This window comes from Melopsittacus undulatus, chromosome 3 (genome assembly GCF_012275295.1).
Source record: "Melopsittacus undulatus isolate bMelUnd1 chromosome 3, bMelUnd1.mat.Z, whole genome shotgun sequence".
NCBI classification, from domain to species: Eukaryota; Metazoa; Chordata; class Aves; order Psittaciformes; family Psittaculidae; genus Melopsittacus; species Melopsittacus undulatus.
Window position 1 is genome coordinate 98,270,695 of NC_047529.1, and position 17,653 is coordinate 98,288,347.

The window sequence follows — 17,653 nt, forward strand, 5'->3', positions numbered from 1 at the left end:
AGTATTAGTCCCTAAAGCTACCCAGAACTTTTCTGACTCTAAAAGACAAAAAAAAAAGGGGGGGGGGGGGGGGGGGGGGGAGAGGGAAAGGAGAATGTAATTTATAATTACCTAGACACTTAGCAAAGCAGCAATTTATTTCTGTGACTGTTTCATTCCTGAGCAAATTATTTTAGACAATATGGTGGACCATAAAATAATTTTAAGACACAGTGGTTTTTTTCAGATTTGGAGTTGCTGTCTTGAAACACACAAAAGACTTTTCATTGTTGAAGAGTCTGACCTCTTAAATATTTTTTTTCCTGGCCCTCAAGTCCTCCTCAGAACCATCAGCAGTCACAATGCCTTTTCTTCTCTTTACATGCCCAAATGCGGATGTTGGATTGTTGACAGAGGAATGTTTATTTTCTTTCAAGGAAAGAATAAAACATTTTATCCTGAAATGGCTGGCAGAAATAAAAAATAATTGGCACATCTAGGCAATGATCCAAGACCTGGAGAGGACTGTGGTAATAATACTACATGGGAGGAACCAGCCTAAATTTGATGTTTTAAGCATCTGAACATCTCCAAGTATATTAATGGATTAAAGCAGTGCAATTCAGAGATTTCTTTTGAGGGCAAATATATTTTGTAGATTTATCAGCTGGATGGAGAAACTAATCAAAGGGATCCATCTTCATACATAAAAATGTATGTTTGTAGTTACATTGGGGTGAGTTCTGTCCTTTTCACAGACAGACTATGCAAAACCAGTCTAATAGCCTAAGAAGGGCCTTACGGCTGCTCCTTGTAACACCGGACCTTTCCTTGTGGGTGTACCTGTAACAGAAATCATGCAGCATAAGTTTTGCTTGAAGGCTGTTTTCTGATACAGGCAAGATATGAATAGCTGTTAGGGCCCCGCAGCCACATTTTGCCTACTTTCTGCTACTTTATTGCTGATGTTTCATCCGCAATATGTTTTTCATATTTTCATAAATGAAACAATGCAGGGCAGAGTAAAAATAGGTTTGTTTCTTTTAAAGAATTCCTGTGTGAGACTGATTAATACTAAAAATGTTCCTAGAGAAATAAAAGTAATATGAAAACCAAAAGCTATCTCTACAAAATTATGTGATTTTAAAACACCTCAATAAACTAAATACACTTCCTTAGAAGTGGAGCTGTGAGGTTGAAATAAGAACTGAAAATCAAGTTCCTAAGAAGCCCATTCAAGTTCCAAAGATCAGTCTGGCCTCCTGGAGTGAAGGAAATGATTCTGAAGACTCAACAATCCCGTATGCATTGTAGAAACAGTATGTCAGATGACAATTTTTGGTTCTTGATGTTTGAAAGGGCTGTTAGGTCTAATGGATTGGCTGGCCTCAAGTAGTCTGTGCAGTACATGCTGACTAGATAGACCCAGTCAGACACAGTAAATGCTAACTGTTACACAGCTTACAAACTATAGAACTTTGTACTCATCTCTCCTATCTATTCCCTCTCCCCTGTCAGTAATTTAAGTTACATGTTTAAATGGCATCCAATGAAAAGAAGCTTGTGGGCCAGAAACAGTTCTGTGCACATCACGTTGACAGGAGGGGCTCAGTCTATATACCAGACTTAAAACTACAACTGTATTTAAAAACAGAAGTATCTGAAAAACATTTCCTCCCTCTTTATATGCCAAATCCTGAATTCAAAATTCAGCAAAGGGAGTGGTGATTTTAGATGGTTGAGTTGCTGGCAACTCTTTCGGGGCAAAGTCAGGACTTGGCAGGTATATAAAGGTGAAGAGATGAAATCTGAAGCTGTTTCTCTGTTCCAGAGAAAGATGATGGATCTGAAAAAGAAAATAAAGCTTACTATATATCCAAAAATAACCCAGTACAGTTTGAATTCTGGAACTTTGAATGGGATTCTTATTACACAATGTGACCACAAGTATTAATGTCACACAAGCCAATTTGGACATCCATGTTTTGTAGCAGTCTTTACAGTTCTATAATGTCATTCTTTCCTGTGTGCAGTTTTCATTTTCTTGCTTTGTTAATGAGAGTCTATGTGTTCTTTCATCCTTCCCTCTAACCCCCAAATTTGGACTTTGTTTATATTTCACTCCCTTTATGGCACTCTGTAAAAATTGATGTACAAAAGTAAATGTCTTAGAGGTGCCTAAGGTACCTTTTTTGACATATTTTACTACCAATTTTTCTTATGTGTTTTTCCTTCAATTATTTTAGTGAAGTTCCCTCCTAACATAGTGAATATCCATGTGAAACATCCCCCTGAAGCCTCAGTTCAGATCCACCAAGTTTCAAGAATTGACAGCACATCAACAGGACAAAAAGTGAAAGTACCTCAGCCAGTACATCCACAGGTCTCTTACCAAGGTCTTCCGTATCAGAAGACCCAGAAAGGACATTCTGCTTACACAAATCAACAACCCATTCCTCATATGTTTCCTGTTTCAGTTAAAACTCAGCTTGGGCGCTGCTTCCAAGAGACTGTTGGGACACAGGTAAGAAAATTGTGCAGAGGCTTTTGAGACAGGTAGTTTTAAAACAATATTATAGAGGAAGGAAAACTTTTCACTCATCCCTGGGAAAGGTCACATTTGTTATTATTTTCCAAAAGAAAATGATTTTGAGACTATAAAATTGTTACAAGACAGCATTGTTCTGAACATCCTTTTCCTTCAAGCTAGTATTCTTATTTTCTGTGGACTTGGATCCCTGACGTTCTGATTTCGGTTATTCTAGCCTATTCTAACTTCTCTATTTATAAGCTATTTCTACAGATAAAAAACACTACTTAAATCCTAGCTTTATCTTTCCTGATTAAGCAACTAAGGTTATACCATCTTCCGCACCTTGTATTGTTTATGATAATTTGGTTTTTAGCATGTGTATCTCAACAGCCAATATTTTTCCAGGAGGTACAGTTTTCATTAAAATTCCTATTGAACAATTTCGTATGTTTTACAGTATTTGTAAGCTAATATTTTGAATCTGTTGAAATGTGACAATTGAATGGGGTAAAAAAACCCAGAAAAGCCAATGGAATGTTTCCTAGAGCAATAAAATCTTAGTTCAGTTTAAAGTAATATGTTTGCATCAGTTTTCACATTGGACTACTCAAAGTTGCACATCTTCCTTCAGCTCTTGAAAGCACTTTAATAAGTGGTACAGCCTTATCATCTTTGCATATCTGTGTAAATATACAGAGAGAGGGGAAAAACTCATATGTAAACAGATTGTTAAAAAGTCAGCAAGACCCTGTGATTTATTGCTTATCACTGTGCTGAAATCTAACATTTTGAGATTTTTTTTTGTTGTTAGCTGAACGTGGGCCTCAGGCTGAAATTTTTTGGGAGGTTTTAGAAAAATAATTTATTTTTTTTAGGGATGATGTTAGAGAATGAATATGCTGGTTTACTCAGGTTAAAAAATTAATTTATGACTTTTTTGGTGAAGATTTGGATCATCTGTATGCTTTGAAGTAGAAACTTAAATTTACTACAAAAGTCACTATGCCTTTGGTCCTTCCAGTAACATGAACCCAAAGTTAGCTGATTTTCAAGCATCTGAAAATATATTTCCAATATATTCCACAAATATTTGGATTTCACCTGCACAGAGCATGGTGAAATGCATCCCTGAAATGCATAACTGGAGCAAAATGTACTTTACAAGTGTTTTAGCTGTCAGTGTTTTAGCTGTCAGTTTTAGCATTAGAATAGAAGAAAACTTTCTTGTGACTCCCAAGCAGCACTCGCACCCTGGAAATAAAAAGAAAGGGTGGGAGAAGGTGCAGCTGGGGGGAAGAAGAGACCTGACTCAGAGGGACATGGAGCTTTGGAGAGGATTGGTGATGGGGAACAGGAAGAAGCAGGATGCAGTCAGAAGCAGGGTGAGAGTAAAATAGGTGGCAGATCCCAAGGTAATGATAGCAGTTACCTTCTAAAACCTCGGTCTGAAATCACAGTTCCTTCATCTGCCATCCTTTGCCAGCTCCAAAGAATAAACTTTTTTCCTGCTAAATGTTTTCTCTTTTTCCCTTTCCTTTCAGTGACTGGCTTCTGCAGGGTATTGTAGCATTCCTACTAGTGACATAATAAACTCTAGTCAGAAGTCAGTGGTGTGGAAGTAAAGATTCCAAAATCTGTTTATGCTAGGTCACCATGTAAGGGTGTTTAAAAACAATTCTGAAAGAAACGCAATGGAAGATGTAGATTTTAAATGTTGTCATGGCCCAAGAATGTTTCTAGAAGAGCAGAGTTAACTTTGTGTATAGAACATTAAAGGCTAGTACTCACTAACTGTTAAATGCTTCATTTGGGATCCAGTGTTTATTTATACTGGTGAGCTCTTCATCCTTGTCTGTTTTGGGAATAGTAAAACCATGGATTTGTTCTTTGAACAAGTGTGGAAGCACATGGTCAAATGAAAGTTCATGGGTTTTACATGACAAATTAAGCAGGACTTGTGTCAAGCAACCTTTGTTCCTCTGTTGTTTCCTAAGAATGAGAGGTCTTGCAACTACAGCATTGTTATGTGCAATCGTAAAATTCTGGAAATAATTATGATAATTAATAGTTGTTTATTATTAATTTGTATTTCTGTTTGCACTTATATCATAGAATGATTTGGGTTACAAAGGACTTTAGATCATCTAGTTCCACCCACTTGCCATGGGCAGGGACATCTCACACTAGACTGTGTTGCCCAAGCCTCTGTCCAGCCTTGCCTTGAACACTGCCAGGGATGGAGCACTTACCACGTCTTTGGGCAGCCTGTTCCAGGGCCTCGCCACCCTCTCAGTAAATAATTTCTTCCTTATATCTAACCTGAACTTCCCCTGTTTAAGTTTAAACTCATTACCCCTTGTCTTATCACTACAGTCCCTGATGAAGAGTCCCTTTCCAGCATCTTTGTAGGCCCCTTAAGATATTGGAAAGCTGCTATGAGGTCACCACACAGCCTTCTTCAGGCTGAACTGCCCCAATTCTCTTAGCCTGTCTTCATATGGGAAGTGCTCCAGCCTCCTTATTGTCCTCAAGACAACATTTCTTCCTCATTGTTAGACTTGGAATCTTTTATCTCTTCCCTCTTATGCTTGAGCAGTTTTCTGCCTGTTCTTTCTGCCACATGCATGAGTAAGGTATTTCAAATGACATAGTGTTGTGGTTTAAGCCCAGTCGGCAACTCAGCCATGCAGCCCACTCTCTCATTACCCTTTCCTCCCCCCTGCTCCCAGAGGGATGGGGAAGAGAATCAAAAGAATGTAACTCCCAGGGGTTGAGATAAGAATAATCCAGTAACTAAGGTATAAGACAAACCACTGCTGCTACCACCAATAATAATAATGATAAGGGAAATAACAAAGGAAGAGAATACAACCGCTCACCACCCACTGACTGATACCCAGCCTACCTGAGCAGTGATCTAGCCCTTCCAGGTAACTGTCCGCAGTTCTACATCCTGAGCATGACATTTATTAGTTTGGGTCAGGTGTCCTGTCTCTGCTTCCTCCTGGTTTCCCCTCCTCTCTAGCAGAGCATGAGACTCAGAAAGTCCTTGGTCAGAGTAAACATTGCTGAGCAACAACTAAAAACAGTTGTTATCAGTGCTGTTCCCAGGCTGAAAGTAAAAACCACAGCACTGCACCAGCTACTAAGAGGAAGAAAAATTACTGCTATGGCTGAACCTAGGACACATAGCTAAAATTTTGTGTCCTGTGCATGCCCCCACATTACAATAGTTTTGAAACTAAAGCTTACTCAACAATTGACCAAATGCCTGCTACCACAGTCAAGGGCAAGACATCTGCTCTATCACTGCTTGACTTGTGTAACATAACAAACAATCACTCACCAAAAGACAGTAACATATTCCTTGTAAAGTGGGAGAAAAATGAAAGTAAGCTTGCATTGCCCTCATACCTGACTTGGAATCCTACTATATATTCAGTCTCCTATTTATATATATATAAATATATATATATATATATATATATAAAATATATATATTTAAAATATATATATATTTTATATATATATATATTTATATATATTTAAAATATATATATATTTAAAATATATATATATTTTATATATATATATTATATATATATTTAGCATTTCTCTGCTATATATAATATATATAATATATAATATTATATATATAATATATATATATTATATATATATATATATTTAGCATTTCTCTGGAAAAAATGTGTTTTCCGTGCTCTCAAGAAAAGGTTGTGCCTCCTAGTTTAGAATAATAAATAGTCTCATTTTTTTTACAAATTTCATTGATCTCTTCAGTGTCAGTCTTTGAGAAGAGAATAGTAAGGATTTTGGAGACCTTTTGTTATTTAATTTAATGGTTCAGTTTAGAACGAGGGTTGTAGTATGGCATTTTTGTAGAGCATTCATTGAGACCTTGCATAAATATAGGTTTAATTGATTCATTCACCTGAATCTGAATTCTAAAAGAATTTGGTTTTCCATTTCTTTAATACTTGTTTTGATAAATGTGAGGATTGTCTGTTCAGACAAGATGCTAAACTGATCTTTCCCTATGAGTAGCAACATGTCACAAGTTCTTTCTGGAGTTTCTGCTGGCTAATATGAATATCTGTACTTTTTTCAACAGTCATCAGTGGTTTACATTTATTTTTTGTAGGGTGGATTGTATATTTGGCTTCAGAAATAATTTATTAAATGTCCCAGGATCAGAGGGGACTTTACCAACTACAGAGCACATTGATGGAAGGATATGTGTGTGGCCTCTTGTAGGCAAATCAATCAAGTTAACAAAGACTTTGCTGAAATTACTTTTGGTCCAGGCTAAAAGCACAGGATAAAACCTGTATTAGAATCTCTGCTGTGATTTTTATGTATGTCACCTCTACCATTCTGTGATTCTCTCCTACTTTGTTTTCTCCTTCTTCCTTGAATTTCAGCTCGTCTTCAATTGTAGGTCCTCTGCTTTTAATACTTTGGGTTTCTTTGCAACTTTCTGTGGAATATTTTTCAACTCTCAACACATTCTTCAGCACCCCACCTTAGTTGCATTCCTTTAATGTATCTCATCTGAAAACAGTAGTCCTGTAAAAACAGTAGGATAGTTGCTGTACTCAAATCCCAAGAGAGCAGGGGCGTATTTTCTGCAGTGCATTTCCAACAGTGTGCACAGTGTTAAAGTCAGCAACTGGGGCCATCCTGAGCTAAAGCTTGGAGGACATGCTGGTGCAAACAGTTGAAGAGTCTAGTTGTATTCTCAGGCCTTCAATCACTCCTAATTAACAACACAATTCTTCCAGACCTCCTATTGATGTAGCTGTACTGTCTCATGCCCATGAGGAAAGTGTAGTAAGTAATGTGTGAAAATGTCAGTCTACAAGCTTAGGACAGGAGGAGAGAGACAGGGGCTAGAGGAATGAAATTTCATAGTTTTAGAATAAATATGTATGGTTTAATAAATACATATACACATGTATGTATGTGTTGCTTAATTGCGAGTGGTTTCTGAAGTGTCCTCAGCATTGAGAAATAGAGTGAAAAGAGCAGCTGTAAAAGTAGTATTAATATTTCAATTTTTTTAAAGTAATATGGGAAGCAGATAATGTTCTTGATGGTTCTCTTTTCTGTTCAAGTCAGTTCACTTTTCCTGGCTGTCTCTATTTTCTCTAAGTGGAATACTTAGCAATTATTCCTCCTATGGGAGATGTTAATGGTGATTGCTCCAGGATAGCTTACCATGTTATATGATAGCCTACTATGATACGACCTGTAAAAGCTGTGGTTCATCAAATGCTTTCCTAGTACCAAAAAGGTTTTTGCAGGTTGTATAATAAACTAACAGTTAAGCTACAGGCCAGAAACTTCTTGTTGTCATAAAAACATAGGAAACAAATCTTTACCTAAACTTGTACCTTATTATATAGAAAATTACATTGAGAAAACAGAGCCTTGAAGTTGGGAAACAGATGCAATGGAAGCAGTAGGATAAAAAAATCCCACTTAAGATGGAGAATGGTGAATTTCTGGGGAGCACTGTATATTACGGTGTCTTCAAAAGCTGGAGACTGGATGTGGTGTCCTGCAAGGTCCTTTACAGACACGTAGTCCTGTATTTCTGAAATCCAAGGAGTTAGTCATCTTAGACCACTGATTGTTTACATCATATTTAAAAAGCAAGCATATAAGATTGTGATGTTTCTCTTCTGTAATTCCTCCTGTTTGGCTGCTTTTTATTTTGATTCTACTAAAAATACCTTTATTATGACACAGATTGTCTCTATTTCCTAAAATACTCCTACAGTGTCACTGGTGTGCCTAGTAAAGATTGTGTTGATAATCTTGAGTCCTGTTGATTTTGCATATGATTATTTGCATTTTTATTGAGAAAAGAATGCAGATGCCTACCATCTGTCAGAATTAATATAATTAAGCATCACTTTTTATTGCCAAGATCACTTTGAAGTGTCTACTAAGATACTCATATTTTCATATAGTTACTTTTTTAGCCTAAATGCTGAAATGCAGTAACTTTTTCTTCAAAATTGGTTTGTCCCTTTATTTGCTTAACTGTAAAGAGAGAGACATTTTTGCAAGCAGCATGAAATTGGAGAAGCTGGTATTTCCAGATTTCTCTCAAGCAGATTCTTTCTGACTAGATTTGCAAGTAATGCTGTTCATTTCAGCAGATATTTTTGAGTACCAGTTTTGCTAAAGGAGATTTCTGGTCAACTCAGCATCTGTAATATAAGAACAAAATTAAAAAAGATTTATTATTCTAAAGAGAGAGAGAGATACAGAAGTTGCTTATCTGGCTGAATGCAACATATACCTAAATGTCCATAAAAGAAGCTGGCTAAGAGGTTATGTCTGTCTACGCTTGTTCATTGCTCCTCACTGTCCCTCAGTTGTGCTGTGTAACTGCTGAGTGGAGCCACGCTGTTCTTTAAAGTCATCAATGAAAGAATTTTAAAATCACTGTCTCTGATCCCTCCTTTTATTGAGGTATTTTAAATTTGGGTCACTGACAGTATTTTGGGCCTATGTCCCACTCCTTGCTTGTCCATTGTTTGCTAAATAATGCTTTCTGCTTCCCTTGCAAAGTACTTTGAAAGGTTTTGCAGAAAAGATCTGTACTTAGTAAAAATGCCTGAATTAGAGTAGCTCTGTTATTGCGGTGAAATTTGGTGTATTGTAGTAATATTTTGGCAAATCCTATTAAAGGAAAACATATTAGCTATAGCAGATAAGAGAAGCCTATTTTTATATCTTTTTTTAAACTAAGCTAAATAACATTAATGGTGAATACTTGTAAATACTTACTGAAAATTATAAAGGTTATCAATTTTTTCAGTGTGATCAAAACATATATGCATTCAAATGTGTCCTATGTTCAGCATGTGATAACTCTTAATACACAACCTAAGGTATAGATACTACTACATGCAGTGACTTTAGTGTATGTAGTCTGGAGGCAATGACAGTAGTAATATCCCAGTTGAAATCATTCATTCAATTGTATAAATATTGTTGTTTAGTTTTAGCAAAACATTCCCTATGGAGGTAAATTTCAGGTATTTTTAATTTTTTGACAGGTGTATGAAATGAACTTCCCTATTCATATTCCTTAGTCAGGAAAAATGATACAAGTAGAATTCTGTGCTTTATACTGGTACTTTTTTTCTTAGAGCAGTTTTAAACTTTTTTTCTTTAGAATAGTCTTAAAAATACCATCACATAAAATAACTGTCTGGAATTCCTTGAAGCTCATGGTTTGGCTTCTGAACTTCTTAAACAAATAGACTGTCAGAAATCAGTGCGGATTCTTTTCCAGGATTAATGCTTCATTCGCAATAGATTCTTTGCAAGACCAATACCCTGAAATATCAGAAGATTAAAGATGTATCAGATACCAAAAACACCAAACATTGTTTTAATTACTCAGATATAAGAAAGCTGGATAATTTTTACTTGCCTACAAAGAATGTTCTGCCAAAGCCAAAACAAATTCTTTACCAGTTCTTTTAGAAAGTCTGGAAGTATTTAAGATTTTCTCCTCTGCTTATGAGACAATGCCTGTTAGTGAACCAGCGCTTCATGGGGTAATAGCCTTCATTTGTAACTACCTGTCATTCAGCTGGTCAATAAGCTAATTAAGCATGTTTGTTAATTGTTTCAGTAATACTGTTTGTTAAGTTTGAGGTTTCTTACTCTGTTTGTCGTGCCTATAGGAAAAAAAGAAAAAGGAACAATCCAAGGTCTGTGCCTGTTGAATAGTTTACAGAAAGTTAAACAGTGTATCCATTCACTTCTGCTATTGTGGTATGTGAAATGCAGTCTTTTGAGCCGAATCCTAGAGTCATTAGCTATTAACCCAGGCAAAGCACCTATCAATTTCAATCATAATCATGTGACACTCCTTTATTTATGCCTGTATTGTGGTTTTAACTAACAGTTTATGACAGGGATTTGTAGATGGGTCACGCAGGAGTGGGAGTCCCAGGACATGTGGTCCCTTGGACAGAATTCTTTGCAGTTGCCCTGGGACTAATTGCCAGACTGGGCTCTCTACTGCACTTTACAGGGAGCTGAATAAATTTATTCTGCTGCTGTAGCAGAGGGATTTTGAGGATATAATCCTTCCTTTTCTCTGGCATTGAAGAACACATGAAAGCCTGGTGGCACCGCACAACTCCAGTACTATTAAGCTCTCTAAGACTGTGGAGATAGTGCAGAGGCTGGTGTCTGGACAGAGGACCAAAGACATGGTGTGGCTTGGGGTGGTCTTTGTGCACCATCACAGGGTCAGCCAGAACTTCAGTCTATCAGTGGCAATATTCAGTATTTCCTTCAGTTATATAAAATATTGGCATAGAAGCCCAGGCACGCATGGGGAAAAATATGTGGATTCGAAACAATACTTTCAGTGTCTGTGAGTGCTTTACCCAGGAAGAACTTTGTTTTATAGCAGTACCATGTGCACTCATATTGCTGCTACTGCTGAGCCTCTTTCAGCACAGTTGAGCTCTTTTATACCAATCCTTCATGACTTCTTTGCATTCTGAACCTATAAGAATTATCTGTAAATCATTAGCTTCTGACAGAGGTATCATTAATGAAAATCTATTCTCTTTTCCAGAAGCCCTCAGGAATACTGGCCAGATTAGTTTAAAATGTGTGTGGATGATGGATAGAAAAGTATAAACCTACACTTAGGGAATGTCATCATCTTCATGCATAGTGTGAGCTGTATGCTTGCCTTTAGCTTCCCTGCTTATTTTAAGTTCAAATTTATGTGTTGAAGTTGTGTTGAATGGTGAGAGAAACTAAAAATAATTATGGATTCCCCTAAGTGACTTTCCTAGTCACTTGTGACTCAGAGACTGGAAGAGACTTCTGAAGAACTAATGAGTTGTTCTCAGTGTGGAAGTGTGTAAGGCTCTTGAAGTGGATAGAAATTACCTAAAAGGTTTTGAGACCTGTAGAAATAGCTTTGGTTGGTGAGGCACTGGAATGGGTTGCCCAGGGAGGTTGTGAATGCTCCATCCCTGGCATTGTTCAAGGCAGGTTTGGATGAAGCCTTGGGTGGCATGTTTTAGTGTGAGGTGTCCCTGCCCATGGCAGGGGCAGTTGGAACTAGATGATCTTAAGGTCCTTTCCAACCCTAACTGTTCTATGATTCTATGATGCTTAGGGTTTCTGAAAGGGAGGAGCATCTTTAGAAACTGTAGCTGGCTGGGAGACAGTTTGTGCAGTACCATGAGTATTGAAAGTATCCGAAGCACTATCAGATGTACTTCCAATACAGGTTTAGAAAAATCAGGGTTTATTAGCCATAGACAAACTCTGTTTCTGCTTGGCTGAGGACTTTGCAGAGCAGTCATTTTTTTCTGATGTGTAGCTCCAAAATGACACAGATCTAACACCACTGGGAGTCCCATGTGGCAGTTGCTTTTCCTCCCTGGCCAGTTTCTACAATGATCTGCACATTAACAAAGTTATCATTGATTCTTCAAGCTTTAATTCATCATAGAGGCAATGCGAGCAGCAACTTTAATCATTGCCAGTTTTTACTGACAGGAGTACAAACCACAGTTGCCAGATGACTCAGACTTTGGCATACTTATTTTTGCTCATGGTTTTTATATGAAAATTTGAAAAAATTATGACCACAGAGATCATGATTTTCAGTAGAGTGCAAATGCTGTAGCACCACACCTAAACTGAAAGTGGGCTGTAGTCCATCTGCCTTCTCTTTTTTTTTTTTTTTCTTTGTTTTATATGCTTTTAATTTATTACTACTAAATGACACCTTTTCTATTCTGGAGAAAAAGAAACAAAACCAAATCCAACCAGTCAATGATGGCATGTTGGCTCTCATGTTAGTGGAGTCTTACCCTTGACACAAGCTGTTGGGATGTGTCCTTGATGCTTGTGACCTTGCAGAAAAACACTGGGTGTTAGGTTATGTGCTTGCTGCCCAAATACTCCATTTCTGAGATCATAAGGGGAGGTGCAGCACCAGCCTTGATTCCTCCCACTTCTTTTCAGAGAGAGAAGATTTGTGAAACTGAGGTACAAGGTGGGGACAAGAGTCAAGTGCAAAGCGGCTTAGCTGACTCAAAACCAGCCACAGCATATGACTTTAGTAAGTGGCTTCTCTGTCTTTGCAGTACTAGTCCCAATGCTAGAAAAGGAATTGAGCAGCTGTAATTATAAAACTGAGTAGCTGTGATTATAAAGTAGAATGGTTCTTCCTAGAGCGTGTTCACATGAGATGTGAGTTGAGAAACAAGCGTTGTGTAAAGATGCAACATGAATTCCCTGGTTTTAGGACAGCCATTTGGAAGAGAAATTATGAATACTCTTTAGTTGGAGGATTTTTGAGCTTCTGGTAACACAGTAAAATCTGTACCTCGTCTAGCCAAAGGCAGTTGAGAGAGCTAGTTCCAGTTTTGAAAACATTGAAGTTGCTGCAGCAAAGGGAGTTGAGCAGAATTCCCTGTTTGTGCAGCTCGATGACCTTTGTTAAGTACCAGGCCAAGAGCTGCTTCTTCAAAACAGAGCTTAACAGGCTCTGACTGATAAGATAAGAAGCAGTCAATCTTGTACTAATCCAGCCAGTGTCCAAGACAGGGAAGTGCAAGACAGCCTGAGAGACACATGTTCAAATAGTGTTTGCCTAGGCCTGCAGCTGAAAGGTGGGACTTGCTTAGATACTTTATGGTCTTAACACAGCCAAATACCATCCAGGTGATGACTGTTTCTCACCTCTTGGAACATGGGAAAATGTCAGAAGACCCTCTGCAGACAGTAGTGTGAAAGTGTGACTCCTAAAGTTCCACAATAACTGAGCAGTCTCTATTAACCTGTTTGGCCACTCTATTCTTTATGCTGTTCATGTGTCATTCAAAGCAGAAGTGGTGCTAACTGCTTCATAGGGATGATGTGCAGAGGCACACCATAACTTCAGTAAGTTGCCTTGGTACTAAAAACACATTTCACAAGAGAGGCTTTTACTGGAACAGGGTACACCCAGTTGTTCACACATCCTTTGACAGACATCTAAGCTTCACATGCAGCAAGTACTGAGCTGCTGCAAGGCTGCACTTTACATTTTGATGTTTAAACAGTGAAGTGGTGCTGCTTTTAATTTGTTGCTGAAATATTTCAGGAGGCATCTGGGGAGCATCTATGGAAAAAGAGGCAGAGAAGATGGCTGGACTGAGACCTGGCCACCCCTCCCAGTGCAAGGAGGGGATGTTCTGATGAGTCAGAGTCCTGACATTGTGGGGTAGCCTGCTGTCCTGTTAGTAGTCACACTGTGAAGCTACGCAGAGTAACTCTGTACTTCAGAAACATCACTGACTCATGGGTGTTGATATGATTAAAACATTGTGGGAAGGTTGGAGGAAACTATCGGTGCCTGTGCATTCACACCCAGTGCAGAGTGACCAAATTACCAGCTGAAAGTGAAAGCAACCACAAGGCCACAGCCTGTTCTATACGATGAGCCAGCAATCTTAAACTGAGAGCTCAGCAGCAGTGAGCATTTGGTCAGAGGTTTGTATGCTGTCAGGAAGGAAAGATTAGGGAAGATCTGCTCACTCCATATTGAGGATTCACACTTTGGTGCATTTGAATTGTTTGCTGCAATTTGCATCAGCATTTGCTTTGACAGTATTACTAGGTGCAGTTGTTGTCTACATTTCTTGTGCTTTGTGCACTTTTATACTTAATAAACAAGTTTAGGTGTACTTTTTTTTAATGTCTGTATCTCAGAAATACATTCAAGCCTTCTTTAGCATGCAAAATGAAAGAAAATTGCAAAAGTAAATGATATAACTAGTACCGTGTAAGTTTCCAAAAATTAGTATTCTTATTAATAAAAAGCATAGTAAGTGTATTCTTGATTGGGGTGAGAAAAGAGGAATATTGATGTCAGAATTTATTGCAAGATTAATATGAATATTTGCATGGAGAAAGAGACACTTGTTTGGAATAACAGGCATCAGTAACTGGCTTTGGTCATCTTATTTGTGTTACCTTCTTCAGTATCTGGGCAGCAGAATGTATAATTACAATATGGTAATTTTCAATAAGTGTTCCTAAACATTAGACAGAAGTTGGCAGGAAGTTGAGGCTTTTTAATAGGAAATAATGTTCTAAAAATCAGCTGTACTTTTTGTCTTTGAGAGTAATTAGGTATTTGAAACAATTTATACAGCTTTTGAAAAAGTGGACGAGCATGGTTTTATGAGGAAAAATGCAGGGGATGGGTGCCAACAGCAAGTTATTACATTGGAAATACCCTCACTTATTCCTGTATAATACTGTTCTCTTTTTGTTCCTCCTTTTGAAATTGACACAGGGCAAGATGATAATGTCCCCTAATTTACTTTTACCTGTGTAATAGAATATTGTACTGGAAGTGAGCATCATACACTATTGCTAACCAGAGTATTCTTTACCTGACTATTCCAGTGTGGCAAAGCACTTCCTGGCCTTTCCAAACAAGAAGATTGCTGTGGAACTGTGGGTACTTCCTGGGGTTTTAACAAATGCCAGAAATGTCCTAAGAAGCCGTGTAAGTGCTATTTTGTTGTTATTATCTGGATCAGTTTAAGACTTTTTTTCCCTCAACAAGTATTTTTTCTTTTTTTAGTGGGGGAGGGCAAGGAACATAGTAAAAAGAATATGCTAGGGTTTGATCAGGGGCAAGCTGTAGAAACTGGAATTCTCCTGCATGCCAGCAGAGTTACAATATGCAGGCATTCAGTGCAGCCAGCAAAGTTAACGTCATTGGGATTATTTTCCCTTCCTCCTCGTTTAAGTCAGTGATGCACTGTTGCGGTTTCTCAGTGCAGAAAGGATAATGACATTGAGTCATCCTGCCTCTTCCAGCTGGATTTATTTTTTTTTTAAAGTTTGCAGAGAAATGTTAAATTACAGAGGCGCCAGTTACTGCTTGGAGAGAATGCAGTGACCTCTTGGGACTGCAGATGAACTTTCAAGTTCAGAGCCAAAGTCTTCCAGGCTCTAAATTGTCAGTTGCATTTTTTTGCTCTGTTTTCGAAATATCTTCCTCAACAATTAGGCAATGACAAAGACTTTCGCACAATTTTGTTATGATTTGACGTTGTATTATAATGAGAAATAAATTTCAAATTATTTGCATGATAGGTGAAGCTAATCTCTTGAACTTGGTGAATCACATTATTTCTTCACAGGAATAGTAATACTTCTCTGTCACATTGTATTTTCATCCCTAAATGAAAGATGAGAATAGATAATGTGATCTCAGTTTTGCAGATGTAGTGGACTTGCAGTTAATAGAAAAAATAGTGCAGGGAGTCACAGTCCTCTTACCTAGGTCTTCTAGGCACCTGTTACTCATACATATAATGATGCTGGAAATGTGTTCAGTGTTTGATTTTGGGTTTGTTGGAGATTTTTTAAGCATATTTTTGTCCATAAGGCTTAATGTGGATGTAAATACAATTCTAGTGGAAAACCTGCTGTTATTCCTATTTCAACTACTGTTTCTTCTACACGAGATTGATATAAATTTATGCTGACTCAGTCTGGTCTGCTAGTTTATGAAGCATTTAAATTCTGTGTTTTGGAGTATGGTTATCTTCTGAAAGAAAGCCTCCTTGGGCTCTTTGAGGGCCATAGTTAATAGAAGACTTAGGTATCTAAATTTTTATTCCTGTAACATAAATACAGTTTCTGACAGACATGCATTCTGTACTGGTGTATGAATTGTGAAATGTGTACTGATTTTATAGCTGTCTCCAGAAGGTGTTGCAGTTTTAGTACAAATGAAAGCCTTGTTCATCAGAAGCGTGTGGGCATGCTCAGTGTTGCTTAGTGGATGTAGGTGTGCCATGAGAAAAAGGATGAGAGTCTGAGATGTGTTTCAACCAAAAACTAGTTAGAACTACAAATTTCTGGTGCCTGGTTCAAAAGGAAGCCCATTTGCTAGTTCTTCATAGCTCAGGTAAAATGCTAGTTGTCTCAGCCTGGAATCCACAATGGACGTGTTGGTCAGGCAGCTGCTTAATGCAACATGCTTGGCATGGTGTTAAGAGGAAGCAAATGGAGAAACACTGGGACAAACCATGTCTGAAATTCTGATCCACAAATGCTTTCTAGGTGGGTCCAGAGAAGTGCCTGAACTCACCCTACAGCCTCTCCTGAAGGGAATTCATTCTACCATGCTTTTTTCCAAGCACTGAGTAAGAATATTTTTTTTAAATGCTAATGGGAACAGCACTTTCCTTTGATGATAAAAGCTTGATGACTAGCACCCTTACTCAAGATGGGACAATTCAGAGTGTTCCTTTATCTGCCAGAAGAATTTCTAATCTACATTTTATACCTATGAGGAGATGCCTTAACCCATAAAATGTAGAAACAATTCTTGGAACAGGACTGGACAGTCTCTTTCCCAGTGTCCTTAATTACTTACGGTATGAGTCATGCTAGCTCCTGCTTTCTGGCTCAGTCTGGAATTGTTTTTTTGAATGTAGCTGTACAAATTCAAGAGGAGACAGAGAATGTTGCCACTTGGAATAATCCTGTCTTTGTGATTAAAGCATTCCTGGAAAGTAAGGGTTTGTTTCTTGTAGATGTAATAGGATAAATCTCCCATCTTTCTGGTTAGGAGCTCTCATTGTATTGTTTTAAGAAGGGAGGAGGAGATGATGTGCTGTTTCCTCCAGGTTAATATACAGTCTTGTCTACCACTACATTATATCAAGAGTATGATTTGGTAGGTGTATGTTTCAAGAATACTCACCAAATCTCTCAGGAAGCTGTGATAGATGTATATATATTTTGTTAGTCTAGATTTGATTTAGGAATGAGTTGAGCATGATGCTGTTCAATCATGCCAGGACTTACAGCAGTTACAGCAGAGATGCAAATGGTGAATTTTCAGAATTCTAAGAACTTAAGGTGATAATTTTAGAGTGTTGCAGGAGTTCAAGTGGTCTTACAGCATCTTACAGTTTTATAGATGTTCAGTTTGAATTTAGGCACGCAACTGAAACTTTCTAATCTATTTAGAATCTGGGCCTAAGTATCCTTTGGGCATTGGTGTCATATTTATCCTCATGTCAGTATCACAGTGTTATG

At 37.8% G+C, this 17,653-nt stretch overlaps 1 protein-coding gene across 6 annotated transcripts in view; it reads left to right on the plus strand.

Annotated features, from left to right (window-relative positions):
* LTBP1 (latent transforming growth factor beta binding protein 1) overlaps positions 1-17,653 on the plus strand; it is a 188,229-nt gene that overhangs the window by 86,129 nt on the left and 84,447 nt on the right. For 5 of the 6 annotated variants that reach the window (XM_034060293.1, XM_034060292.1, XM_034060290.1 and 2 more), the window contains 2 exons: positions 2,226-2,503; positions 14,996-15,098. In XM_034060293.1, the coding sequence (XP_033916184.1) occupies positions 2,226-2,503; positions 14,996-15,098 (381 nt within the window). The remainder of the gene's footprint in view (positions 1-2,225; positions 2,504-14,995; positions 15,099-17,653) is intronic. The other variant, XM_034060295.1, reaches the window with a different exon arrangement.